General features: G+C 42.7%; 1 protein-coding gene across 1 annotated transcript; it reads right to left on the bottom strand.

Moving 5' to 3' along the window:
* On the bottom strand, positions 1–26922 carry LOC311107113 (IgGFc-binding protein-like; the record flags this gene model as incomplete). The annotated part of the gene is made up of 19 exons (XM_084149597.1): positions 1–61; positions 7824–8101; positions 8246–8623; positions 10497–10696; positions 10934–11501; positions 11686–12087; positions 13956–14155; positions 14393–14960; positions 15145–15546; positions 17414–17613; positions 17851–18418; positions 18603–19004; positions 20873–21072; positions 21310–21877; positions 22062–22406; positions 23177–23635; positions 23756–24357; positions 24490–25743; positions 26610–26922. 19 exons carry the CDS (start codon positions 26920–26922, stop codon positions 1–3), a joined length of 7968 nt encoding a protein of 2655 aa, XP_084005723.1.
* Between the last annotated feature and the right edge of the window lie 879 nt (positions 26923–27801).

Below are 27801 nucleotides of genomic sequence, written 5' to 3'. Positions count from 1 at the left end.
TCAAGACAAAGACTCTCTGAGAGTGACCACAGTGTCCCAGTCTATCCTGTTCTTCTCATATCTTTCAAGGGCACAGAGGTGTGGAGATATGAGGTGAACAGAGGCTGGCTTGAACAGAGAGGAGTAACGGAACTAACGTTATCACTTCTTTGTGCGCTATGACCCGATTCAAATAGCCACAAGAAGAAAACAAGGTAGCTTATGATGCCCTGATCTGCCGGGGAGGGGTGGAACCAGCCATGACTAAGCATTTTTAGGTCCACTATATAAGACATCAGCATTTCCTGTTTGTTAGGCTCTCAACAAATCACCTACGGGTGGTCGTTGACCAGCTCCATTATTGCAATAATTAATCGATTACAAATAAAGATGATTGTTTGAAGAAATGACGAAGTCGCTCGCACTTGATTAGAATTTCAACAACAGAAGGTACAGATTTGCCTAGATGTAACAATAAAAGAGGCACAGTACTGTATGAGTGTGTTTAAAGGCATTATAGATGTACAGATGTAGGATCTTAATTTGAGTCAGTTTGCTACAGCAGGAAAATAATCCTGCCGTAACAGGAAATGTGAATTGTTATGTGGATTATAATAAATTGACATTTTTGTCAATTTTTCGTAAGGGAAAATCATGTCTGAAATTTCAAAGTGGAAATTACAAACTTCAGAAGCCTTTTCAAACCTCAAATACACTACAAGTTAAATATTTTCTGCATTGCAGAAAAGTTGTCCTGCAACAGGGTGATCAACAAGCAAATGCTTGAGGTTAAGTGTTACCAAAATTATTCTTAAAATATGTGTACCAGAAACGTTTACAGAAAACTTGGCGATCAGATCCTGGCCCTCAACAAATTTCCTTCCACTCCCAAATGAGACTGTGCTGACTGGTATGGGATCCTCAGGGTTGTGAACAAGGAATGCTGTGTCGACCCCCATACCTTCCGACTCGATAACCTAACAAAATATTATGTAGAAATAGATAAGATAACAAGATAAATATTTACTTAAATTAGATGTACAAAAAAAAAAAAAAAGACAATACCTAAAAATGCTTATAGGAAAAGAGTTGGCGAAAAGACTGAAATCCTTCTGTAAGAATAATATGCCTGTTCTCTGTATCTTAAATCTGTATCTCAAATCTAACTCCAACTATCAAATGCAAATACATTACTTTTTTGAGGTAAAAGTTAAAAAATGTCATTATTTACTATTGTGACCCTATATATTCCCACCATTGATTTCAGCCGTCTTAAATCATCTTTGACTTTTAAGGCCTCCAGGTTCCCCGTCAACTCCTGACCTCTTGCCTCCTGTTTGCCTCCTCACTGTAATGGGCTTTTGTGGCAGGTGGTAATGCCTGCCATTTGCCCTGTATACCTGCCATAACTCCTGACATACAACAGAAAACATGACAATGTCAGTGACATTGTTTTATCTATCTATTCTATCAAGGCATTACAACAACAAAATATTTACTTGTTGAAAGAAAGTAGAAATATGTGTCAGATGGAGTCAGTAGACTTTAGAATTTGTTGTTAGACCCATAAAGTTCTGAAGAGAAACCCCTCTTATAATTCATCCAAAAAACAAAAACAAAAATACATCAAAGGCACACCGATTGAGAAATGCATACAGTCCACAATACTTGAATGCCTGCCTTGCTCTTGTAATTGCAAACAGGTAATTAAAGCCAAACCTGCACAAACCTTCTGCTTTAAGGTGGTGCCTCATAAACAGCTTGTAAGCTGACACATAACTTTTGTAGAGCTTAGTTTTTTGGGGGAGGGACAGCTTGACTCTGATCCAGTTTTCTTCTTTCATTCCCTAACCAATTCTAGAGGAAACGATAGGAAGACAACACAATAGTAAAGAATACTGCATCACATTTTCAAATCAGAGTAATTGCACATTAAACTTTATCAAAAGAGTAGAAAAAAAATATTGCTCCACCAACTAATCTTTTTATCTAGCAGATGATTGAAAAAGGAGCCCTTATATACTATGAATTATCTGTATTGTGTCACAGCCAGAGGGGCAGTGAGGGGTGTTTTGAATCTGGGTTTTACGAGGCAATATGAAACAAAAGGCAAAACACAAATAGCTACTGGAAAAAGTTAAAATAACATAAGAATCAACATTATTATGGCAAGTTCCCATTCAGTTGTCAAAATATAGGTTGGGACATGCATGCATTGGCAGGCCAGCTGCAGAAGGACGAGCAAGCTACTATTCCCCATAGTTTCAGTGCACTTTTGACAGCCAACTAGTTAAAAAAGTTTGAGAGCATTTATGTAATGTTCCCGCATTAGATTTTTTGCTTATCTCGCTCTGGCTATTAGTTGTTGTTCTTGTTGTTGTTGATGTGCATAGGCAATTGAGGGAGAGAGAGCCTGCCTTTTCATGGTTGTTCGATCAATAGGACTGTGAAGTTTCCAAATGGAAGAGGACTCCCGTGGTATTTACATATTTGCAGAAATCCATTCAGGTGTATTTTGTGGCTTTTGGCGATGCGTTCTAATGATCTAAAGTCGAGCTGTTGCTACTGCCTGCTAACACACAGTCCAGTTCAAAGTGAATGATGGCAGACCCTTTGGCAAATGTGATCGACTGGCTCTATTTGGTCTTATGTAGCAACATTTGAAATTGTGTTTTTTACATTGGATAAAAGTAGAGACTCAGAGCTAGAAAATTGTATATTATACACTACAGTTGAGGAACAATGGGAAAGTAATTCTGCTTTGAATGTTGATAAACTTTTAACCTCACTTTTGAGAAAATGGCCTTTGAATGTTTTGGTACACCTATTGGAGAGCTCTTCTTTGTCTACACCCATTCAGCATCGTTCACACCCTCTTAAACTTTAGCCCCACACATCTCTGTAAGGGTTGATCCGAGCGTTCTGTCCTAACAACAGCAGTGAAGCACCCAAGCTAACTGGCCAACGTTGGCTAGCTTGCTAGCTACTTCCATACACAAATTAGAGAACAGCTCACTCTGACCATTTTACTCGCCCTAGCAGAGCTGGTTAGGCTGTTTTTATGTTATCCAGAGCGTTGCTGACTGCAACTGTCCTGCTGGCAACAATATCTGCTTTTTTGCCAACATTTACTGACACTGGCCATATTCAACGGGTGTTGAGCGTTTGTAATTTGTCAGTTATTCTGCGCTCTGGCACACTAAGACGAGAGTGCTCTGAAATCGGAGTAGATAGCCAGAGTGAATTGACCAGCTACGTCTATCAACAGTTGTCACAGTGACATCATTAACATTCTATTGAAATTGTTACTTGCATAGAGGAGTCTTTTGTTATGACATGTAGCTAGCTAGCTAAACAAGGAACCATAATCCAAACTCATGACGTTACTACCCTGCATGTATCCCGGATACTTCTACCCCTGAGTCCAGGTTGACTCTCTGCACATCAGTCCAACAACTTTCTTTCTGTTTTCACATTCGGATAACCTAATATTCAAAGTAATAATTAAAAGTCATGTTCATGCAAAAGGACTAAACAAGAGTTCCCTTCTCATATGTCCACAGTATTCTCCTGTCCTGCCAGCAGCCACTACCAAATCAGTGCTGAAACCTGTGCAACTCCATGTCCCTGCGACAAAGACTTCTACTTCAGTGACACCGGCTGTATTAGCTGGGAACAGTGCAACTGCTATGCTGGTGGACACACCCTTAAGGTAGGGGCAATACAAGCTGGATACTAAAAGTTCCTGTATACTTTACGTATTATTTGAAGTTTTATGTGAAAATTTACAATTATTTGAAATTTTCAGCTGGAACGGAATCTGGTCATGAAATTCTTTAGTATGGATTTTGGAGCGCTGTCTGTGACTCGAACGTGGATGTGTAAAAGTCTCACTGATATGTGTCTGTGATCTTTTTAGATAGGGTAATCCTTGATGTCAGACAACTGTTTTGCGGTGCACATCTGCTAGAAATCTGGAGTTGTTCTGTCACAGTCCATGGTGTGCCAGAGTGAAGAGAGCTGCCAGGTCAAGGATGGTATACAGGAATGCTATCCCATCTGCCACCTTAATGCAGGGGTACATGGTTGAGTAAGTAGCCTTTGACTTCCCCCAATGGTGAGCCACTTCACCATAATGTTCTATGATTATGAACCTAACCTTCAATATATGAGACCGTGAAGGACTGTTATTCAGTCTAAGGAATCCAAATATAGAGCCTTAGCTTACCAGTATGGTGTCAAACAATGGTGTTTGTGGGGTTATGGACTTGAAACTTGTTATTTTAACTTCCATAATGAAGGTTTGAAAGTTAAAGTCCACACTGTCTTTTGAAAACATAGCAGCAGGTGTTAGCATTCATGCTTACATGACAGATTCCAGTGGGAAATGATATGCACTCACAACTCTCCCCTTCTCTTTTACAGTGATATGAGAGAACTGACCATGCTACAACTGAAGAACAGTCTGCTATTGGAGAATCCCACCAAGAATACATATTGCCTAAATCACTGTGACCATTTGTCAATGATTTGTAACAAACAGTAATTACAATATTTGTAGAAGGAATGCCATTTTCTGCCAAACCCTCACCTCAGATTTTCAAAACAATTCCAGTAAGTGATTTGTAATGGTCAAATCATTACAATGGTAATCAAGTCGATTTAAAATATTCACTATGTAATAGAAAGTACTAAGCTGTATTTGCTGGATTAATTATCTCTACATGTAATTTGATATCTAAATGATACTGAATTATAAATTAGTGTTGTGACGAATGTATCCTTCCGAATATACATTCTTGTTAATAAAAAATACAATTAAATCATAAACGTGTATATTACATCAAGGAAATAATGCTGTGGTGACCAGTCAAATACAAGCTTGTTCCTTGTTCATGTAAAATATTTCCCATGCCCAGAAAACACTACAGTCACCAGTGAAAGTCTACACACCACTTGCACAGTCTTCACATTTTGCTGCCTTAAAATTAAATCTAAAAAAGGATGAAATCTCTAAATGAAAATTATAGAACCCCAGAGTTGATACTTGGTGGAGGCAATTTTGGCAGCCATTACATTACTAAAGTCTGCAAAAGGCAGTACTCACTGTAGTGTTTTTACGGACTACTGTAGTATTGTGGACATGACTGTAGTATACTGTAATATTTACAGTTTACTATAATATAGTAATTACTGTAGTGTTTTTGCAGACTACTATTCTGTAGTATTTACTGTAGTCTGTTTGCGGACTGTAGTATTTATTGTAGTGTTTTTGTTTTATTATATTTGTCATAGCAGTGGGAGCTTTGTCCTTGAGGAAACCTACTTACTCAAAGAGCACATTTTCCAAAACCTGTAGATAGCATCCCCGAGTGGCACAGTAGTCTAAGGCACTGCATTGCAGTGCTAGCTGTGCCACTATAGATCCTGGTTCGAATCCAGGCTCTGTCGTACCCGGCCGCGACCAGAAGACCTATGGGGCGGTGCACAATTGGCCCAGCGTCGTCCAGGGTAGTGGAGGGAATGGCCGGCAGGGATGTAGCTCAGTTGGTAGAGCATGGCGTTTGCAATGCCAGGGTTGTGGGTTTGATTCCCACATGGCCAGTATGAAAAATCAAAAAAGAATGTAAGTCGCTCTGGATAAGAGCGTCTGCTAAATGACTTAAATGTAAATGTAATAGCTAGGACTGACTGAATGGATAGTTCAGCATTTCTGCTCTTTTCTATGACCTGTAGGGAACACGTGGTCTATACTTGGCATGTAGGTTTCTCACTTATTGGTGGCACAAATTGGGATATGGGGGAGGGGAATGGGCAAGGTATAAGCAAATTAAATACTGTAGTATATACTATAGTAATTACTGTAGTGTTTTTGCAGACTGTAGTGTTTTTGTGGACATTACTGTAGTATTTACTGAAGTGTTTTTGCAGTCTGTAGTATACTGTATTTACTATAGTATTCTACAGTATACTACAAAATTATATAGTAATTACAACACATAATCGAGGTATACTACAGTGTGTAGTACAGTATACTACACTTATGTAATTGTACTGCTGAAAAAGAAAACGCTATCGCATGGTTAGGATTTCAGAAGTCTTCAGCATGTTTTCCTCTAATGTTCTACCTGGGCTTTGCTCCTTTCCCATTTCGTTTGTTTCTGACAAACTCCCCAGTCCTTGCTGGTGAAAGTCATACCCATAACATGATGCTGCCACCATAATACTTGAAACTGTACGACAAAATGAAAAGTCTGTGTTAAAAAAGCCACTCCAAAACAATCATTCAAAGCCATTAAGTAATACTGCAAGACAACACAGCAAATAAATAACCTTTTGGCATAAATGATAAACTACAGGTTTGGGTCAAATCCAATACAACACAACACAGAGTGAACCCCTCTGCATTTTCAATTATTGTAGTGCCAGTATCATGTTATGGGCATGCTTGTCACCTGCAGGGACTGGGGAGTTTTTCAGGATCAAAAGACATATGAAAGGAGCAAAGCCCAGGTAAAAAGTTAGAGGAAAACCTGGCTCAGTCTTCTGAAAACCTAACAGTGGGATAATTTTATTTTTCAGCAGGAGAATTTCACAAAGTTTAATGGCAACGACACACCAGAATGGCTTTCCAAAAGGTGTTGAGTGTTCCTGAGTGGTCCAGTCTCCGTCCTGATTTAATTTTGCATGAAAATCAGAGACAAGGTTTGACGTAAAAATGTATGCACACATGACGGTAAGTCGCTTTGGATAAAAGCGTCTGCTAAATGGTTTATTATTAGTATTATTATTGAATATTGCTGTCCATCAATGATTCTCAAACAAATGTAATGACAAAAACAATGGATACATTTTGCAATAAGAGTTTGGCAAGGTTGGTAGAATCTTATTCAGAATGATTCACAGTTGTAATGGTTGCATAAGGTGCTTCCACCAAGTATTAACTCTCGGGTGTGAAAACATACACTCTTAGAAAAAAAGGTACTATCGAGAACCTAAAAGGGTTCTTTTGCTATGGAGAACCCTTTGAAGAACCCTTTTTGTTTCCAGGTAGTAGGTTTTTTGGGTTCCATGTAGAACCCTCTGTGGAAAGGGTTCTATCTGGAAACAAAAAGGGTTTTCCTATGGGGACAGCCGAAGAACCCTGTTGGAACCATTTTTTCTAAGAATGTTCACGAATAAAACATCTTCGTTCATTAGGAAAATGCTCAATAATTTTCTTTCACTTTGAAAGTGTGGAGTAGATTGTGGAGATCTGTAGGGGGTAAAACAATCTAATTGAATCCCTTTTTAAATTTAATTTTAAAACAGCAAAATGTGAAGATTGTGCAAGGGTTGTATATACTTCCACTATGCACTGCATGTCTTGCCATGACATCACAAGGAAGCCATATACTTCTGTGTACATAATCAACTATTTTCTATAACTTGTCCCTAATGTAATCCCCAATGCAGAACATAGTAAAAGACCATGGAATTAATGATCATCTGGAGAAGTACAATAGAGACAATACATCAGTTCTTGATGCTTTTCTTGCAGACATTTTATTGTTTGGTTTTTACAGAATCATTCACAAAATGTAATTGTTCGGTAAGAATAGAATGAAAGTCATAACAAACATTTATTAAAGACTGATTCTCTATCATGGGTGATTAATCTGGGTAGTTAAATTGTCTTGTGGATGAAAGAACGTTCCAAGGTGTTCAAAGGCCGCCACTGTAAGGGGTCAAAGAGCATACAACTGAGGTAGCTTTAACCCTAATTAAGTATACATTTTCACAACTTGAATGTTATTGATTGCTTTTCAGATTTGAATCAGTTTCAGATTTATACAGTAACTCACCTGCAGGTGGGGAAGTCTGGTGCGTTCCAGCCGTCCATGTATTCCTGCATAGTCAGGAAACTAGGGACCGGGATAACGTCTCCTGAAGGAACCAGTCTTCCACAAGCTCCACACACCTTGTCAGCCATGTGGGCACTCACTGTCACTATGATCTCCTGAGAGAGGCTGTATGACACCTGAAGGCCTGACATCCTCTCAATCATCACTGTCTTGTCAGAGACCTTCACTGAGACTTCATTACTCAGCAGGCGTGGTAGAGTCACCTTCTTACCATTTATCTGTGAACAACATTGAAAAACAAAGTAACACTGATGGAATAGTATACAATCTTACAATCCTAGATACTGAAGGGAATTGGTGTCATCCATAAACAATACTTAATAATCTATGAATTAATATATACTGTATATGAGGTGACTCACCCAAGTTTCATGCTTGCTGTTGACAGTGATCATCAGATCATTGAAGTAGACGTACACAGCAACAACGCTCTTGAGGCCAGACTTCCCACAGGCCTGCAACGTCACCACCACTCTGAACCACTCTTCCACCAGAGCATTGTCACAAACTTTGATTATCTCATAGGCCCCCATGGCTGTGATTGCACCACTTCTTCCATTGAAAAGGGTGAAGGCGCCATTAGTCTCCAACAAACAATTTTTGAGATAGCAGCCCAGGTGACCATTCTTGACCTGGCAGCTCTCGTCAGCCTTGCACTTGGTGGCCTCACATTTCACATCACCAGAGGCAGTGCAGGTGCAGAGCTCCTGGCAATCCTCTGACAACACAGACTCACCAATCTGAGGGAGAGAAATAGGTACAGTACATTGTTATTGTGGCAGTGTTATAAGGATGCAGTTCTTATAATAGAGGGACATACACTTTATCTTTGAATTTACATTGAATAATACCTTATTGGACTATACATTTACAATAAACTATTGTACATTACAGTATACACGTATTTTCTGAAAGATATATCTGACAATAATGTGTATGTGTGGTACATAATGTTCTATTGTAAAGTAAACACAACACATTGTTGGAACAGTGGGGAAAAAAAGTATTTAGTCAACCACCAATTGTGCAAGTTCTCCCACTTAAAAAGATGAGAGAGGCCTGTAATTTTCATCATAGGTACACGTCAACTATGACAGACAAAATGAGGAAAAAAATCCAGAAAATCACATTGTAGGATTTTTTATGAATTTATTTGCAAATTATGGTGGAAAAAAAGTATTTGGTCAATAACAAAAGTTTCTCAATACTTTGTTATATACCCTTTGTTGGCAATGACACAGGTCAAACGTTTTCTGTAAGTCTTCACAAGGTTTTCACACACTGTTGCTGGTATTTTGGCCCATTCCTCCATGCAGATCTCCTCTAGAGCAGTGATGTTTTGGGGCTGTCGCTGGGCAACACAGACTTTCAACTCCCTCCAAAGATTTTCTATGGGGTTGAGATCTGGAGACTGGCTAGGCCACTCCAGGACCTTGAAATGCTTCTTACGAAGCCACTCCTTCGTTGCCCGGGCGGTGTGTTTGGGATCATTGTCATGCTGAAAGACCCAGCCACGTTTCATCTTCAATGCCCTTACTGATGGAAGGAGGTTTTCACTCAAAATCTCACGATACATGGCCCCATTCATTCTTTCCTTTACACGGATCAGTCGTCCTGGTCCCTTTGCAGAAAAACAGCCCCAAAGCATGATGTTTCCACCCCCATGCTTCACAGTAGGTATGGTGTTCTTTGGATGCAACTCAGCATTCGTTGTCCTCCAAACACGACGAGTTGAGTTTTTACCAAAAAGTTATATTTTGGTTTCATCTGACCATATGACATTCTCCCAATCCTCTTCTGGATCATCCAAATGCACTCTAGCAAACTTCAGACGGGCCTGGACATGTACTGGCTTAAGCAGGGGGACACGTCTGGCACTGCAGGATTTGAGTCCCTGGCGGCGTAGTGTGTTACTGATGGTAGGCTTTGTTACTTTGGTCCCAGCTCTCTGCAGGTCATTCACTAGGTCCCCCCGTGTGGTTCTGGGATCTTTGCTCACCGTTCTTTTGATCATTTTGACCCCACGGGGTGAGATCTTGCGTGGAGCCCCAGATCGAGGGAGATTATCAGTGGTCTTGTATGTCTTCCATTTCCTAATAATTGCTCCCACAGTTGATTTCTTCAAACCAAGCTGCTTACCTATTGCAGATTCAGTCTTCCCAGCCTGGTGCAGGTCTACAATTTTGTTTCTGGTTTCCTTTGACAGCTCTTTGATCTTGGCCATAGTGGAGTTTGGAGTGTGACTGTTTGAGGTTGTGGACAGGTGTCTTTTATACTGATAACAAGTTCAAACAGGTGCCATTAATACAGGTAACGAGTGGAGGACAGAGGAGCCTCTTAAAGAAGAAGTTACAGGTCTGTGAGAGCCAGAAATCTTGCTTGTTTGTAGGTGACCAAATACTTATTTTCCACCATAATTTGCATATAAATTCATAAAAAATCCTACAATGTGATTTTCTGGATTATCTTTTCTCAATTTGTCTGTCATAGTTGACGTGTACCTATGATGAAAATTACAGGCCTCTCTCATCTTTTTAAGTGGGAGAACGTGCACAATTGGTGGCTGACTAAATACTTTCTTTCCCCACTGTATATGTTCTAGGTAAACCCCACCTTGTAGGTGCGTCCTTTGTGGTAACAGCTGCACAGGTCCCACTTAACACAGCCTGTCCCGTTGAAGTAGTAGTCTGTATTGCAGGCACAGCCCTCAGCACAAGTGGTGGGGCAGGTGATAATGTCAGAGAGGCCGGGACATGGGGTGGCACAGATCTCAGAGCAGCTCTGGTAGTGGCTGTTGGCAGGACAGTCCAGGGCTACAGAGGAATAGATTAAGTAATTAGACATGCAATATAATGTCCAGCCACAACACTCAATACTCCAGCCTGCAGGAATCAAAATCACCTTTATTTGCCAAATACATTTACAAGTACCTGGAATTTGACCTGATGAAATGGTGCTGAAAACAAGAGTCAGAATATACAGACAGAATATATAGATGAAAGAAAGCCAAAGCCAAATGTGTCCCAATCCACAGGTTGGTAAATACTTACGACAGAAGGTTGGTGTTCTCCAGTTACTGATGTTAACCCCAAAGTCCTGGCAGTCGATCATGTATGCTGATATGCTGTGACAGAGAACCTTACGGTCTCCCTCAGACAAGCAGACATCATAGACACAATCTCTGAAGTAAGAGGCAGGGTCTATCACATTGTGGCAGGCGGCGAAGGGACCTTTAGGGTTTGTGATGATACTACAGTCGGCCTCAAATATGGCTTTTTTATTAGCGTCACACTTGGGGCAAAATTCTCCGCTGCATCCATCCTCACAAACCACATGCGGCACACTTATCTTCCAGGCTGCCCCAAAGGTCAGGAGGTCCTTGGTGATTTTCCCATCAGGCAGTTGAAACTCATCATTCTTGTTGTCGTTGAAATTGCCACACAGACCACAGGTCTTGCCTCGGTAGTTGCCAGGGACGGTGACCATGACGTGGTACACAAGGTCATAGGTGACTCTCAGACCGAAGTCTGTTATGATGACATCGTAGGTGCCCTCTTGGTAGGCCTGCACTGCTCCGTTGTTTAGATTCACAGGGAGGCTCATCATAATTCCATTTACCTGGATGAATGACATATCAAATATGACAAGCCTTACCTAATTATATGCACTAGGTTAGTTATAGTTATATACTTGATGACCTCTTTTATTATCTTAAAGTGATTACGGAATTGTCTCATGTTAATTAATCAAACACAAAAATAGTATGTGTGCATTTGTCACACCAGTCAAATTAAATACTAACCATTATCATTCCTGCTTGATTCTTCCTTAGAACCAGGGTGTTACCATAGACTTCTACAGCCACAAGCTTGGCAACGGCTACCTTTGGATTATTTGACATGGCGTACCACTTCTCGTTCTCCACCACTACAGAGAAGGGGTTGAGGCGGGTGCCCTCTAGATGGCAGCCTTGAGCTGCAGTGTAGGTGCAGGTACCTTGGAAGTCATAGGTGCTGTTGTCAAAGGTCTTGTAATGTGGGTCACCTGAGATGGTGCAGACTCCCTTTCTAACACAGCCCAGGTGACCATTCATGACCTGGCAGCTCTCGTCAGCCTTGCACTTGGTGGCCTCACATTTCACATCACCAGAGGCAGTGCAGGTGCAGAGCTCCTGGCAATCCTCTGACAACACAGACTCACCAATCTGAGGGAGAGAAATAGGTACAGTACATTGTTATTGTGGCAGTGTTATAAGGATGCAGTTCTTATAATAGAGGGACATACACTTTATCTTTGAATTTACATTGAATAATACCTTATTGGACTATACATTTACAATAAACAATTGTACATTACAGTATACACGTATTTTCTGAAAGATATATCTGACAATAATGTGTATTTGTGGTACATAATGTTCTATTGTAAAGTAAACACAACACATTGTTGGAACAGTGGGGAAAAAAAGTATTTAGTCAACCACCAATTGTGCAAGTTCTCCCACTTAAAAAGATGAGAGAGGCCTGTAATTTTCATCATAGGTACACGTCAACTATGACAGACAAAATGAGGAAAGAAATCCAGAAAATCACATTGTAGGATTTTTTATGAATTTATTTGCAAATTATGGTGGAAAAAAAGTATTTGGTCAATAACAAAAGTTTCTTAATACTTTGTTATATACCCTTTGTTGGCAATGACACAGGTCAAACGTTTTCTGTAAGTCTTCACAAGGTTTTCACACACTGTTGCTGGTATTTTGGCCCATTCCTCCATGCAGATCTCCTCTAGAGCAGTGATGTTTTGGGGCTGTCGCTGGGCAACACAGACTTTCAACTCCCTCCAAAGATTTTCTATGGGGTTGAGATCTGGAGACTGGCTAGGCCACTCCAGGACCTTGAAATGCTTCTTACATAGCCACTCCTTCATTGCCCGGGCGGTGTGTTTGGGATCATTGTCATGCTGAAAGACCCAGCCACGTTTCATCTTCAATGCCCTTACAGATGGAAGGAGGTTTTCACTCAAAATCTCACGATACATGGCCCCATTCATTCTTTCCTTTACACGGATCAGTCGTCCTGGTCCCTTTGCAGAAAAACAGCCCCAAAGCATGATGTTTCCACCCCCATGCTTCACAGTAGGTATGGTGTTCTTTGGATGCAACTCAGCATTCTTTGTCCTCCAAACACGACGAGTTGAGTTTTTACCAAAAAGTTCTATTTTGGTTTCATCTGACCATATCACATTCTCCCAATCCTCTTCTGGATCATCCAAATGCACTCTAGCAAACTTCAGACGGGCCTGGACATGTACTGGCTTAAGCAGGGGGACACGTCTGGCACTGCAGGATTTGAGTCCCTGGCGGCGTAGTGTGTTACTGATGGTAGGCTTTGTTACTTTGGTCCCAGCTCTCTGCAGGTCATTCACTAGGTCCCCCCGTGTGGTTCTGGGATTTTTGCTCACCGTTCTTTTGATCATTTTGACCCCACGGGGTGAGATCTTGCGTGGAGCCCCAGATCGAGGGAGATTATCAGTGGTCTTGTATGTCTTCCATTTCCTAATAATTGCTCCCACAGTTGATTTCTTCAAACCAAGCTGCTTACCTATTGCAGATTCAGTCTTCCCAGCCTGGTGCAGGTCTACAATTTTGTTTCTGGTTTCCTTTGACAGCTCTTTGGTCTTGGCCATAGTGGAGTTTGGAGTGTGACTGTTTGAGGTTGTGGACAGGTGTCTTTTATACTGATAACAAGTTCAAACAGGTGCCATTAATACAGGTAACGAGTGGAGGACAGAGGAGCCTCAAAGAAGTTACAGGTCTGTGAGAGCCAGAAATCTTGCTTGTTTGTAGGTGACCAAATACTTATTTTCCACCATAATTTGCATATAAATTCATAAAAAATCCTACAATGTGATTTTCTGGATTATCTTTTCTCAATTTGTCTGTCATAGTTGACGTGTACCTATGATGAAAATTACAGGCCTCTCTCATCTTTTTAAGTGGGAGAACGTGCACAATTGGTGGCTGACTAAATACTTTTTTTCCCCACTGTATATGTTCTAGGTAAACCCCACCTTGTAGGTGCGTCCTTTGTGGTAACAGCTGCACAGGTCCCACTTAACACAGCCTGTCCCGTTGAAGTAGTAGTCTGTATTGCAGGCACAGCCCTCAGCACAAGTGGTGGGGCAGGTGATAATGTCAGAGAGGCCGGGACATGGGGTGGCACAGATCTCAGAGCAGCTCTGGTAGTGGCTGTTGGCAGGACAGTCCAGGGCTACAGAGGAATAGATTAAGTAATTAGACATGCAATATAATGTCCAGCCACAACACTCAATACTCCAGCCTGCAGGAATCAAAATCACCTTTATTTGCCAAATACATTTACAAGTACCAGGAATTTGACCTGATGAAATGGTGCTGAAAACAAGAGTCAGAATATACAGACAGAATATATAGATGAAAGAAAGCCAAAGCCAAATGTGTCCCAATCCACAGGTTGGTAAATACTTACGACAGAAGGTTGGTGTTCTCCAGTTACTGATGTTAACCCCAAAGTCCTGGCAGTCGATCATGTATGCTGATATGCTGTGACAGAGAACCTTACGGTCTCCCTCAGACAAGCAGACATCATAGACACAATCTCTGAAGTAAGAGGCAGGGTCTATCACATTGTGGCAGGCGGCGAAGGGACCTTTAGGGTTTGTGATGATACTACAGTCGGCCTCAAATATGGCTTTTTTATTAGCGTCACACTTGGGGCAAAATTCTCCGCTGCATCCATCCTCACAAACCACATGCGGCACACTTATCTTCCAGGCTGCCCCAAAGGTCAGGAGGTCCTTGGTGATTTTCCCATCAGGCAGTTGAAACTCATCATTCTTGTTGTCGTTGAAATTGCCACACAGACCACAGGTCTTGCCTCGGTAGTTGCCAGGGACGGTGACCATGACGTGGTACACAAGGTCATAGGTGACTCTCAGACCGAAGTCTGTTATGATGACATCGTAGGTGCCCTCTTGGTAGGCCTGCACTGCTCCGTTGTTTAGATTCACAGGGAGGCTCATCATAATTCCATTTACCTGGATGAATGACATATCAAATATGACAAGCCTTACCTAATTATATGCACTAGGTTAGTTATAGTTATATACTTGATGACCTCTTTTATTATCTTAAAGTGATTACGGAATTGTCTCATGTTAATTAATCAAACACAAAAATAGTATGTGTGCATTTGTCACACCAGTCAAATTAAATACTAACCATTATCATTCCTGCTTGATTCTTCCTTAGAACCAGGGTGTTACCATAGACTTCTACAGCCACAAGCTTGGCAACGGCTACCTTTGGATTATTTGACATGGCGTACCACTTCTCGTTCTCCACCACTACAGAGAAGGGGTTGAGGCGGGTGCCCTCTAGATGGCAGCCTTGAGCTGCAGTGTAGGTGCAGGTACCTTGGAAGTCATAGGTGCTGTTGTCAAAGGTCTTGTAATGTGGGTCACCTGAGATGGTGCAGACTCCCTTTCTAACACAGCCCAGGTGACCATTCATGACCTGGCAGCTCTCGTCAGCCTTGCACTTGGTGGCCTCACATTTCACATCACCAGAGGCAGTGCAGGTGCAGAGCTCCTGGCAATCCTCTGACAACACAGACTCACCAATCTGAGGGAGAGAAATAGGTACAGTACATTGTTATTGTGGCAGTGTTATAAGGATGCAGTTCTTATAATAGAGGGACATACACTTTATCTTTGAATTTACATTGAATAATACCTTATTGGACTATACATTTACAATAAACAATTGTACATTACAGTATACACGTATTTTCTGAAAGATATATCTGACAATAATGTGTATTTGTGGTACATAATGTTCTATTGTAAAGTAAACACAACACATTGTTGGAACAGTGGGGAAAAAAAGTATTTAGTCAACCACCAATTGTGCAAGTTCTCCCACTTAAAAAGATGAGAGAGGCCTGTAATTTTCATCATAGGTACACGTCAACTATGACAGACAAAATGAGGAAAAAAATCCAGAAAATCACATTGTAGGATTTTTTATGAATTTATTTGCAAATTATGGTGGAAAAAAAGTATTTGGTCAATAACAAAAGTTTCTCAATACTTTGTTATATACCCTTTGTTGGCAATGACACAGGTCAAACGTTTTCTGTAAGTCTTCACAAGGTTTTCACACACTGTTGCTGGTATTTTGGCCCATTCCTCCATGCAGATCTCCTCTAGAGCAGTGATGTTTTGGGGCTGTCGCTGGGCAACACAGACTTTCAACTCCCTCCAAAGATTTACTATGGGGTTGAGATCTGGAGACTGGCTAGGCCACTCCAGGACCTTGAAATGCTTCTTACGAAGCCACTCCTTCATTGCCCGGGCGGTGTGTTTGGGATCATTGTCATGCTGAAAGACCCAGCCACGTTTCATCTTCAATGCCCTTACTGATGGAAGGAGGTTTTCACTCAAAATCTCACGATACATGGCCCCATTCATTCTTTCCTTTACACGGATCAGTCGTCCTGGTCCCTTTGCAGAAAAACAGCCCCAAAGCATGATGTTTCCACCCCCATGCTTCACAGTAGGTATGGTGTTCTTTGGATGCAACTCAGCATTCTTTGTCCTCCAAACACGACGAGTTGAGTTTTTACCAAAAAGTTCTATTTTGGTTTCATCTGACCATATCACATTCTCCTAATCCTCTTCTGGATCATCCAAATGCACTCTAGCAAACTTCAGATGGGCCTGGACATGTACTGGCTTAAGCAGGGGGACACGTCTGGCACTGCAGGATTTGAGTCCCTGGCGGCGTAGTGTGTTACTGATGGTAGGCTTTGTTACTTTGGTCCCAGCTCTCTGCAGGTCATTCACTAGGTCCCCCCGTGTGGTTCTGGGATTTTTGCTCACCGTTCTTTTGATCATTTTGACCCACGGGGTGAGATCTTGCGTGGAGCCCCAGATCGAGGGAGATTATCAGTGGTCTTGTATGTCTTCCATTTCCTAATAATTGCTCCCACAGTTGATTTCTTCAAACCAAGCTGCTTACCTATTGCAGATTCAGTCTTCCCAGCCTGGTGCAGGTCTACAATTTTGTTTCTGGTTTCCTTTGACAGCTCTTTGGTCTTGGCCATAGTGGAGTTTGGAGTGTGACTGTTTGAGGTTGTGGACAGGTGTCTTTTATACTGATAACAAGTTCAAACAGGTGCCATTAATACAGGTAACGAGTGGAGGACAGAGGAGCCTCAAAGAAGTTACAGGTCTGTGAGAGCCAGAAATCTTGCTTGTTTGTAGGTGACCAAATACTTATTTTCCACCATAATTTGCATATAAATTCATAAAAAATCCTACAATGTGATTTTCTGGATTATCTTTTCTCAATTTGTCTGTCATAGTTGACGTGTACCTATGATGAAAATTACAGGCCTCTCTCATCTTTTTAAGTGGGAGAACGTGCACAATTGGTGGCTGACTAAATACTTTTTTTCCCCACTGTATATGTTCTAGGTAAACCCCACCTTGTAGGTGCGTCCTTTGTGGTAACAGCTGCACAGGTCCCACTTAACACAGCCTGTCCCGTTGAAGTAGTAGTCTGTATTGCAGGCACAGCCCTCAGCACAAGTGGTGGGGCAGGTGATAATGTCAGAGAGGCCGGGACATGGGGTGGCACAGATCTCAGAGCAGCTCTGGTAGTGGCTGTTGGCAGGACAGTCCAGGGCTACAGAGGAATAGATTAAGTAATTAGACATGCAATATAATGTCCAGCCACAACACTCAATACTCCAGCCTGCAGGAATCAAAATCACCTTTATTTGCCAAATACATTTACAAGTACCAGGAATTTGACCTGATGAAATGGTGCTGAAAACAAGAGTCAGAATATACAGACAGAATATATAGATGAAAGAAAGCCAAAGCCAAATGTGTCCCAATCCACAGGTTGGTAAATACTTACGACAGAAGGTTGGTGTTCTCCAGTTACTGATGTTAACCCCAAAGTCCTGGCAGTCGATCATGTATGCTGATATGCTGTGACAGAGAACCTTACGGTCTCCCTCAGACAAGCAGACATCATAGACACAATCTCTGAAGTAAGAGGCAGGGTCTATCACATTGTGGCAGGCGGCGAAGGGACCTTTAGGGTTTGTGATGATACTACAGTCGGCCTCAAATATGGCTTTTTTATTAGCGTCACACTTGGGGCAAAATTCTCCGCTGCATCCATCCTCACAAACCACATGCGGCACACTTATCTTCCAGGCTGCCCCAAAGGTCAGGAGGTCCTTGGTGATTTTCCCATCAGGCAGTTGAAACTCATCATTCTTGTTGTCGTTGAAATTGCCACACAGACCACAGGTCTTGCCTCGGTAGTTGCCAGGGACGGTGACCATGACGTGGTACACAAGGTCATAGGTGACTCTCAGACCGAAGTCTGTTATGATGACATCGTAGGTGCCCTCTTGGTAGGCCTGCACTGCTCCGTTGTTTAGATTCACAGGGAGGCTCATCATAATTCCATTTACCTGGATGAATGACATATCAAATATGACAAGCCTTACCTAATTATATGCACTAGGTTAGTTATAGTTATATACTTGATGACCTCTTTTATTATCTTAAAGTGATTACGGAATTGTCTCATGTTAATTAATCAAACACAAAAATAGTATGTGTGCATTTGTCACACCAGTCAAATTAAATACTAACCATTATCATTCCTGCTTGATTCTTCCTTAGAACCAGGGTGTTACCATAGACTTCTACAGCCACAAGCTTGGCAACGGCTACCTTTGGATTATTTGACATGGCGTACCACTTCTCGTTCTCCACCACTACAGAGAAGGGGTTGAGGCGGGTGCCCTCTAGATGGCAGCCTTGAGCTGCAGTGTAGGTGCAGGTACCTTGGAAGTCATAGGTGCTGTTGTCAAAGGTCTTGTAATGTGGGTCACCTGAGATGGTGCAGACTCCCTTTCTAACACAGCCCAGGTGACCATTCATGACCTGGCAGCTCTCGTCAGCCTTGCACTTGGTGGCCTCACATTTCACATCACCAGAGGCAGTGCAGGTGCAGAGCTCCTGGCAATCCTCTGACAACACAGACTCACCAATCTGAGGGAGAGAAATAGGTACAGTACATTGTTATTGTGGCAGTGTTATAAGGATGCAGTTCTTATAATAGAGGGACATACACTTTATCTTTGAATTTACATTGAATAATACCTTATTGGACTATACATTTACAATAAACAATTGTACATTACAGTATACACGTATTTTCTGAAAGATATATCTGACAATAATGTGTATTTGTGGTACATAATGTTCTATTGTAAAGTAAACACAACACATTGTTGGAACAGTGGGGAAAAAAAGTATTTAGTCAACCACCAATTGTGCAAGTTCTCCCACTTAAAAAGATGAGAGAGGCCTGTAATTTTCATCATAGGTACACGTCAACTATGACAGACAAAATGAGGAAAAAAATCCAGAAAATCACATTGTAGGATTTTTTATGAATTTATTTGCAAATTATGGTGGAAAAAAAGTATTTGGTCAATAACAAAAGTTTCTCAATACTTTGTTATATACCCTTTGTTGGCAATGACACAGGTCAAACGTTTTCTGTAAGTCTTCACAAGGTTTTCACACACTGTTGCTGGTATTTTGGCCCATTCCTCCATGCAGATCTCCTCTAGAGCAGTGATGTTTTGGGGCTGTCGCTGGGCAACACAGACTTTCAACTCCCTCCAAAGATTTTCTATGGGGTTGAGATCTGGAGACTGGCTAGGCCACTCCAGGACCTTGAAATGCTTCTTACGAAGCCACTCCTTCATTGCCCGGGCGGTGTGTTTGGGATCATTGTCATGCTGAAAGACCCAGCCACGTTTCATCTTCAATGCCCTTACTGATGGAAGGAGGTTTTCACTCAAAATCTCACGATACATGGCCCCATTCATTCTTTCCTTTACACGGATCAGTCGTCCTGGTCCCTTTGCAGAAAAACAGCCCCAAAGCATGATGTTTCCACCCCCATGCTTCACAGTAGGTATGGTGTTCTTTGGATGCAACTCAGCATTCTTTGTCCTCCAAACACGACGAGTTGAGTTTTTACCAAAAAGTTCTATTTTGGTTTCATCTGACCATATCACATTCTCCCAATCCTCTTCTGGATCATCCAAATGCACTCTAGCAAACTTCAGACGGGCCTGGACATGTACTGGCTTAAGCAGGGGGACACGTCTGGCACTGCAGGATTTGAGTCCCTGGCGGCGTAGTGTGTTACTGATGGTAGGCTTTGTTACTTTGGTCCCAGCTCTCTGCAGGTCATTCACTAGGTCCCCCCGTGTGGTTCTGGGATTTTTGCTCACCGTTCTTTTGATCATTTTGACCCCACGGGGTGAGATCTTGCGTGGAGCCCCAGATCGAGGGAGATTATCAGTGGTCTTGTATGTCTTCCATTTCCTAATAATTGCTCCCACAGTTGATTTCTTCAAACCAAGCTGCTTACCTATTGCAGATTCAGTCTTCCCAGCCTGGTGCAGGTCTACAATTTTGTTTCTGGTTTCCTTTGACAGCTCTTTGGTCTTGGCCATAGTGGAGTTTGGAGTGTGACTGTTTGAGGTTGTGGACAGGTGTCTTTTATACTGATAACAAGTTCAAACAGGTGCCATTAATACAGGTAACGAGTGGAGGACAGAGGAGCCTCAAAGAAGTTACAGGTCTGTGAGAGCCAGAAATCTTGCTTGTTTGTAGGTGACCAAATACTTATTTTCCACCATAATTTGCATATAAATTCATAAAAAATCCTACAATGTGATTTTCTGGATTATCTTTTCTCAATTTGTCTGTCATAGTTGACGTGTACCTATGATGAAAATTACAGGCCTCTCTCATCTTTTTAAGTGGGAGAACGTGCACAATTGGTGGCTGACTAAATACTTTTTTTCCCCACTGTATATGTTCTAGGTAAACCCCACCTTGTAGGTGCGTCCTTTGTGGTAACAGCTGCACAGGTCCCACTTAACACAGCCTGTCCCGTTGAAGTAGTAGTCTGTATTGCAGGCACAGCCCTCAGCACAAGTGGTGGGGCAGGTGATAATGTCAGAGAGGCCGGGACATGGGGTGGCACAGATCTCAGAGCAGCTCTGGTAGTGGCTGTTGGCAGGACAGTCCAGGGCTACAGAGGAATAGATTAAGTAATTAGACATGCAATATAATGTCCAGCCACAACACTCAATACTCCAGCCTGCAGGAATCAAAATCACCTTTATTTGCCAAATACATTTACAAGTACCAGGAATTTGACCTGATGAAATGGTGCTGAAAACAAGAGTCAGAATATACAGACAGAATATATAGATGAAAGAAAGCCAAAGCCAAATGTGTCCCAATCCACAGGTTGGTAAATACTTACGACAGAAGGTTGGTGTTCTCCAGTTACTGATGTTAACCCCAAAGTCCTGGCAGTCGATCATGTATGCTGATATGCTGTGACAGAGAACCTTACGGTCTCCCTCAGACAAGCAGACATCATAGACACAATCTCTGAAGTAAGAGGCAGGGTCTATCACATTGTGGCAGGCGGCGAAGGGACCTTTAGGGTTTGTGATGATACTACAGTCGGCCTCAAATATGGCTTTTTTATTAGCGTCACACTTGGGGCAAAATTCTCCGCTGCATCCATCCTCACAAACCACATGCGGCACACTTATCTTCCAGGCTGCCCCAAAGGTCAGGAGGTCCTTGGTGATTTTCCCATCAGGCAGTTGAAACTCATCATTCTTGTTGTCGTTGAAATTGCCACACAGACCACAGGTCTTGCCTCGGTAGTTGCCAGGGACGGTGACCATGACGTGGTACACAAGGTCATAGGTGACTCTCAGACCGAAGTCTGTTATGATGACATCGTAGGTGCCCTCTTGGTAGGCCTGCACTGCTCCGTTGTTTAGATTCACAGGGAGGCTCATCATAATTCCATTTACCTGGATGAATGACATATCAAATATGACAAGCCTTACCTAATTATATGCACTAGGTTAGTTATAGTTATATACTTGATGACCTCTTTTATTATCTTAAAGTGATTACGGAATTGTCTCATGTTAATTAATCAAACACAAAAATAGTATGTGTGCATTTGTCACACCAGTCAAATTAAATACTAACCATTATCATTCCTGCTTGATTCTTCCTTAGAACCAGGGTGTTACCATAGACTTCTACAGCCACAAGCTTGGCAATGGCTACCTTTGGATTATTTGACATGGCGTACCACTTCTCGTTCTCCACCACTACAGAGAAGGGGTTGAGGCGGGTGCCCTCTAGATGGCAGCCTTGAGCTGCAGTGTAGGTGCAGGTACCTTGGAAGTCATAGGTGCTGTTGTCAAAGGTCTTGTAATGTGGGTCACCTGAGATGGTGCAGACTCCCTTTCCAACACCCTGGCAATCCCTGACACCGTTCTTCACCTCACACTTCTCATGGGGGCCACAGCTGAACTTCACACACTTCACCTGATAAATAAAATAAGACATAGTTAATTAGGCCATGAAAATATCCTTCACATCAAAACTTTTATTGTTTGGATGTATAGATTAACACTTGATTTGATCAAGGTCAAACATGTTTCTTTGCTCAAATATTTAAATGTTCAACTAAACCATCGTTCCAAAATGTTAATACACATACAGCTACATTGGAAGTATTTACAGAATTTAAACAAAAATACAGAAAATGGACCAAAAGGCAAATATGTGACTTTAGGCATGTCTTACTAAGACCAATGTAAACGTACCTTGCCATTGCATGTGCACTCCTCCTGGCAGAGTCCATTGGGATGGAAGACTTGTCCATTTTTGTAGTATCTATCGTTGTAAAGACAACCACATTGCGAGAGTGGCACACATTCGTCTCCACTGAGAATGAAACCAGCATCACAAACCCATCCTTCCTGACACAGAGCCTTACAGTTGGTGGAGGCAGAGAGGCTATTACAAGTAGCAGGGCAGCCATTTGCACAAATTTCATAGTGACTGTTCGCAGGGTGTTTGAACTCTGGAGATAAATAGAATTGATGAACATTTGATTAATGAATTTTGGGGCAACAACTCTGTGAAGAATAATACTGATATAAGGTCAATATTTTAAAAAATGGAATGTCTGACTCACCGCAGAAGTCTTTGGACCTCCATGCAAAGACCTCAGCTCCTTTCTGCTGGCATGCTGCAGTGTATGTTTGGAGGCTACTGCATAGTGTGTTCTTGTTGCCATTGTTAAGGCATACATCGTAAACACAGTCATCAAAGAAGCTGCTGGGGTCCACCTTGGCGTGGCAGTTGCGGAAGGGACCTTTGGGGTCTCGGATTTTACCACAGAACTGGTTGGTTTCAAAATTATCTTTCTGCGTGATGTCACAGTTAGGACAATGGTTCTTATCTTTACAGCCATGGACGCAACCAGGGATCTCTGCAACTCTCCAGCTCTGACCAAGCTCCTCTGGAGTGGCGGCTTGCTTTCCATTCTTCATCTGCATTTCATCGTTGAGTTTGAGGTTGTAGTTACCACACATGCCACACATTGCACCAGCGTAAGTGTGGGGGACGGTGACAAATGATGTGGAGTGCCAGTCGTAGGACACTTTCACCCCAAAGTCAGTGTGAATCACTGCAAAGCCACCACTCAGGTACATTTGCACCTTACCTTTGAGCAGTTTGACTGGGAGGTTGGTAAGCTCTTCATCTACCTGTAGAGATAATGTTGAATGTTTGAATATGGGGTGGAATGGATGAATAAAGAAGACATACAGATATATCTATTTACAACAAACAGTGAATAAAAGTGAATATATCCCAACATAACTCACCAGAACTAAACCTTTGTGCTCTTTGCTGATGACAATGGTGTGTCCATAAACAACAACCTCCACCAACTTAGTGCTGGACCCCACTTTTTTACCACGGCCATCATTTTGCACTAGGACATCAAAGTGCTCAAGGGCTTTGTTGTTGGTGCAAACGCCAGCCATCTGATACACACAGGTGCCCTGGAAGCTGTAATGGTGGCCATCGAAGGTGCGGTAGTGTGGGTCACCAGACACCATGCATGTGGAATAGGCCATCAGGTGGCAGTCTCTCTTCCCATCAACCATCTGGCACTCCTGCCCAAGAGGACAGCCAGTGCTCTTGCATTCCATTTTCAAGCTGGATGAGTTGCAAGTACACCTCTCGATGCAGTGCTCATCACCCCAGAGGGATGCTCCAGCTTTCACAAAGTGACCATTGTACAGGCAGCCACACTGGGACTTGGGCACACACTTGTTCCCATTAAGCACATAGCCCTTGTCACAGGTACAGCCCTTTACACAACTGGTTTTGCACATGGAGGGACCTTCTGGGTCTTCACAGGTGGCAGGGCAGCCCCTACCACACACCTCATAGTGGCTGTTCTCTGGGCATTCAGGGGCATCTATTTTTTTGGGTTAAGGGCAGAAATTATAAGAAAAGTATGGTTACACAGTCACACAGCTAGTGTTCACCAGTCACCCTTGGGAGAATCCCTGTTGCTTGATACACAATATGACACATTTGATTGACATACCTGGGTTACCAGAGGCAGGGGATCCGTAGCCATTGGCATAAGCCCCACCAATGCTGTAGATAGCGAATGGGGAGTTAGCGTGGGCTATCTGGAGGAAGCTAGCTCCAGTACCATACAACACCTCAGCCCATGAGTACTCGGTTCCGTCCACTTTGTGCCACTCGATGTTTAAGGGCATTGGAAGCTTGTCTACCGTGAACCCACCCAAGTCTTTTGTAAGAGCCACCATTACGAACATGTTGTGGAAGCCAGCTTGCCCTTCTAGAGCGTATGAAGTGCTGAATTGATCATTTGGTAGAATGGTGAACAGAAAAGGGTCATAGTATTCCTTCTTTCCTACGTCAGCTCCGTTGAACTCATACAGGACCTGAATGCCTTTGTTAGCGCTCAAGTAATAGGAATTTGGCCAGGTGACATAGAGCTCAAGCGTTTGTCCTGGGAACATTGGTAGTGTAAAGAAATCGATACCAGTTTGACTCACTTTGACTTGAGTGAACTGAGATGTTTGGATGTAAAGACTATCATATCTGTTGATGTTTTTATGGAAAGGTAGTGGTGCAACAATGAATTCCTTCCCCCAACTGTTAACGGGCTGGAGCTGCTCATAGACGTGGTTGCAGCCAGTATATTTCACAGTACAGCTGTGTCCTGATAGAACTCCTACTGGAAGCTTAGAGATCACTTTGGAGCCACTCAGATCAAACTGGCTCTGAATCTGTACACTCTCAAAGGGCATAAGGTCGATTGTCAGCTTGCTGCCTGCACCATACTTTTGCCTTTGGAATGTCACCGGGGCAGTCAGATAGACCTCAACCCCAAAGTTCTTCTCTTTGTAGTTGGTGATGGAAAACTCTTTGGAGAACTTATCACCAGCGGTGGACACGGGGGTGAAGATGAAGTACTCTGTTCCCCAGTCCTTCACAGGGTAGACGACAGAGGTGTCAGCTGTTTCCTTCTTGTAGTTGAATGACAACACTGTGACCTCCTGGGAAGCTTCGATCAGGACAGTGGGGAGGTTCTTCTTGCTGCCAATCATCTCTACTCCTTTGGGTAGATCAAAGGTCACGCTTTTACCAGGGTCAACTGTCTGCTCGTAGACCTTCCCAAGGGCAGTTACCTTGACCTTAATGGGGTGGAGGGAGGTGGGGGGAGCTGCCACTTCAATCTTAAAGCTTGAGCCTTTATAGTCTTCAATATAATTTTGCATGAAGGCTGTGGCAAACTCTTTTCCTGCCGGCCCAGCAGAGCAAAGTCCTAGAAAACAATGTTTCAAAAATGTTCAGCAAATCTATGGAAAAAATGTAGTTCACTAAGGATAATAATTATGCAAGCCACCAACATAACACTATTTATTTTTGATGCAACAAATTCTGAAGGTAAAGTTGATAGTGCAGTTAAAATAGTGCTAAATAATGACAATATGATTTGGTGAGGAAAAAAAACTTTCTTATCTGACTCAGTTTAGCTTGAAGACAAAGACAACCTTGGTCAATTTCATGAGAAAAACAACACCCCACATGAATAATTACTACAGTTTACTATCAAATTCTGTAGTAAAGTATAGTACAGTGTAACAATGTACGCTGGGAGTCGGGAATTAAGTACAGGGAGTGCATTTAATGATAAATAAAACATGGAACAAAACAAGAGTAGCGTACAGACAGGAACAGAGTAACAGAATTAATAACGCCTGGGGAAGGAACCAAAGGGAGTGACATCTATAGGGGAGGTAATCAGGAAGGTGATGGAGTCCAGGTGAGTCTGAGGTTCTGGTGCGCGTAACGGTGGTGACAGGTGTGCGTAATAAAGAGCAGCCTGGTGACCTAGAGGCCAGAGGGGGAGTATGTGACAGTACCCCCTCCCTGACGCGCGGCTCCAGCCGCAGGACGCTGACCAAAGGGACGATCCCGGGGATCAGGAGCGGACCGGTCACCTCTGTTGAGGCGCGGGAACCTGTCAAGCTGGCTGAGGCGCGGGAACCTGTCGAGCCGGCTGAGGTGCGGGAACCTGTCGAGCCGGCTGAGGCGCGGTAACCTGTCGAGCCGGCTGAGGCGCGGTAACCTGTCGAGCCGGCTGAGGCGCGGTAACCTGTCGAGCCGGCTGAGGCATGAGAACCTGACGAGCTAGCTGAGGCATCCCGGTAGCTTTGGAAACAGACGCCTGACGAGCCAAACGAGGCTTGAGAACCTGTCGAGCCAGCTGAGGCATGAGAACCTGACGAGCCAGCTGAGGCATCCCGGTAGCTTTGGAAACAGATGCCTGACGAGCCAAACGAGGCTTGAGAACCTGTCGAGCCAGCTGAGGCATGAGAACCTGACGAGCTACCTGAGGCATCCCGGTAGCTTTGGAAACAGACGCCTGACTAGCCAAACGAGGCTTGAGAACCTGTCGAGCCAGCTGAGGCATGGAAGCCTGACGAGCCAGCTGAGGCATCCCCGGATGCGTCGGCAGCGGCAGGGAGTGCATTTAATGATAAATAAAACATGGAACAAAACAAGAGTAGCGTACAGACAGGAACAGAGTAACAGAATCAATAACACCTGGGGAAGGAACCAAATGGAGTGACATATATAGGGGAGGTAATCAGGAAGGTGATGGAGTCCAGGTGAGACTGATGAGGCGCTGGTGCGCATAACGATGGTGATATGTGTGCGTAATAAAGAGCAGCCTGGTGACCTAGAGGCCAGAGGGGGAGTATACGTGACATACAGAATAAAAACTATTTCCAGGCTGAGATTTCAATATAGCCTATAGGCTACGGTGTCAATAAATCAATCATTAATTTGTTCATGTCATCACACAGAATAGGAGTCATTCATGCTTTGAAATGCCATCAAGCATTTGTTTTAAAATGAAATAACAAAGGCAGCCTTGAATAATTAGCCTAAACAATAAACAAACTGCAACATGCATGCAACTGTTTTTAGTCTTTGCAGTAATAAATGCCTTACAATATTTTTTGATAGAACAGACTCACTGGTAGCCTGCACAAATAATCTATTTAGTGTCATTTACACTCTTCCAAACAGTCAGATTTTTGTTATGTATTGTAAGCTTCCACAACTAAGTCAAATGTCTTCCACACAGACTTCCCTTTTCCCTCCCGAGCAACCAGTAAACATTCCCCCATTGAGTTTTTTTGTCACGTCCTCTGCATCCATTATGCTGCCACATGTGTTATGGTGTTGGAGTTTGTTATAACCAATTTATTGATGTGATTATGATATGCTACAGGTCAGGCCCTATTGGTCACGTGCATGCGATGCATACATATGTCACGTAAACAGAGCAAGGTTTGAGGGAATAGGGAAT

The sequence above is a fragment of the Coregonus lavaretus genome (assembly GCF_964263955.1).
Source record: "Coregonus lavaretus genome assembly, chromosome: 3".
Lineage (NCBI taxonomy): Eukaryota > Metazoa > Chordata > Actinopteri > Salmoniformes > Salmonidae > Coregonus > Coregonus lavaretus.
Note: the sequence above shows the minus strand (reverse complement) of the source record. Positions and strands in the feature narration are given on the sequence as shown.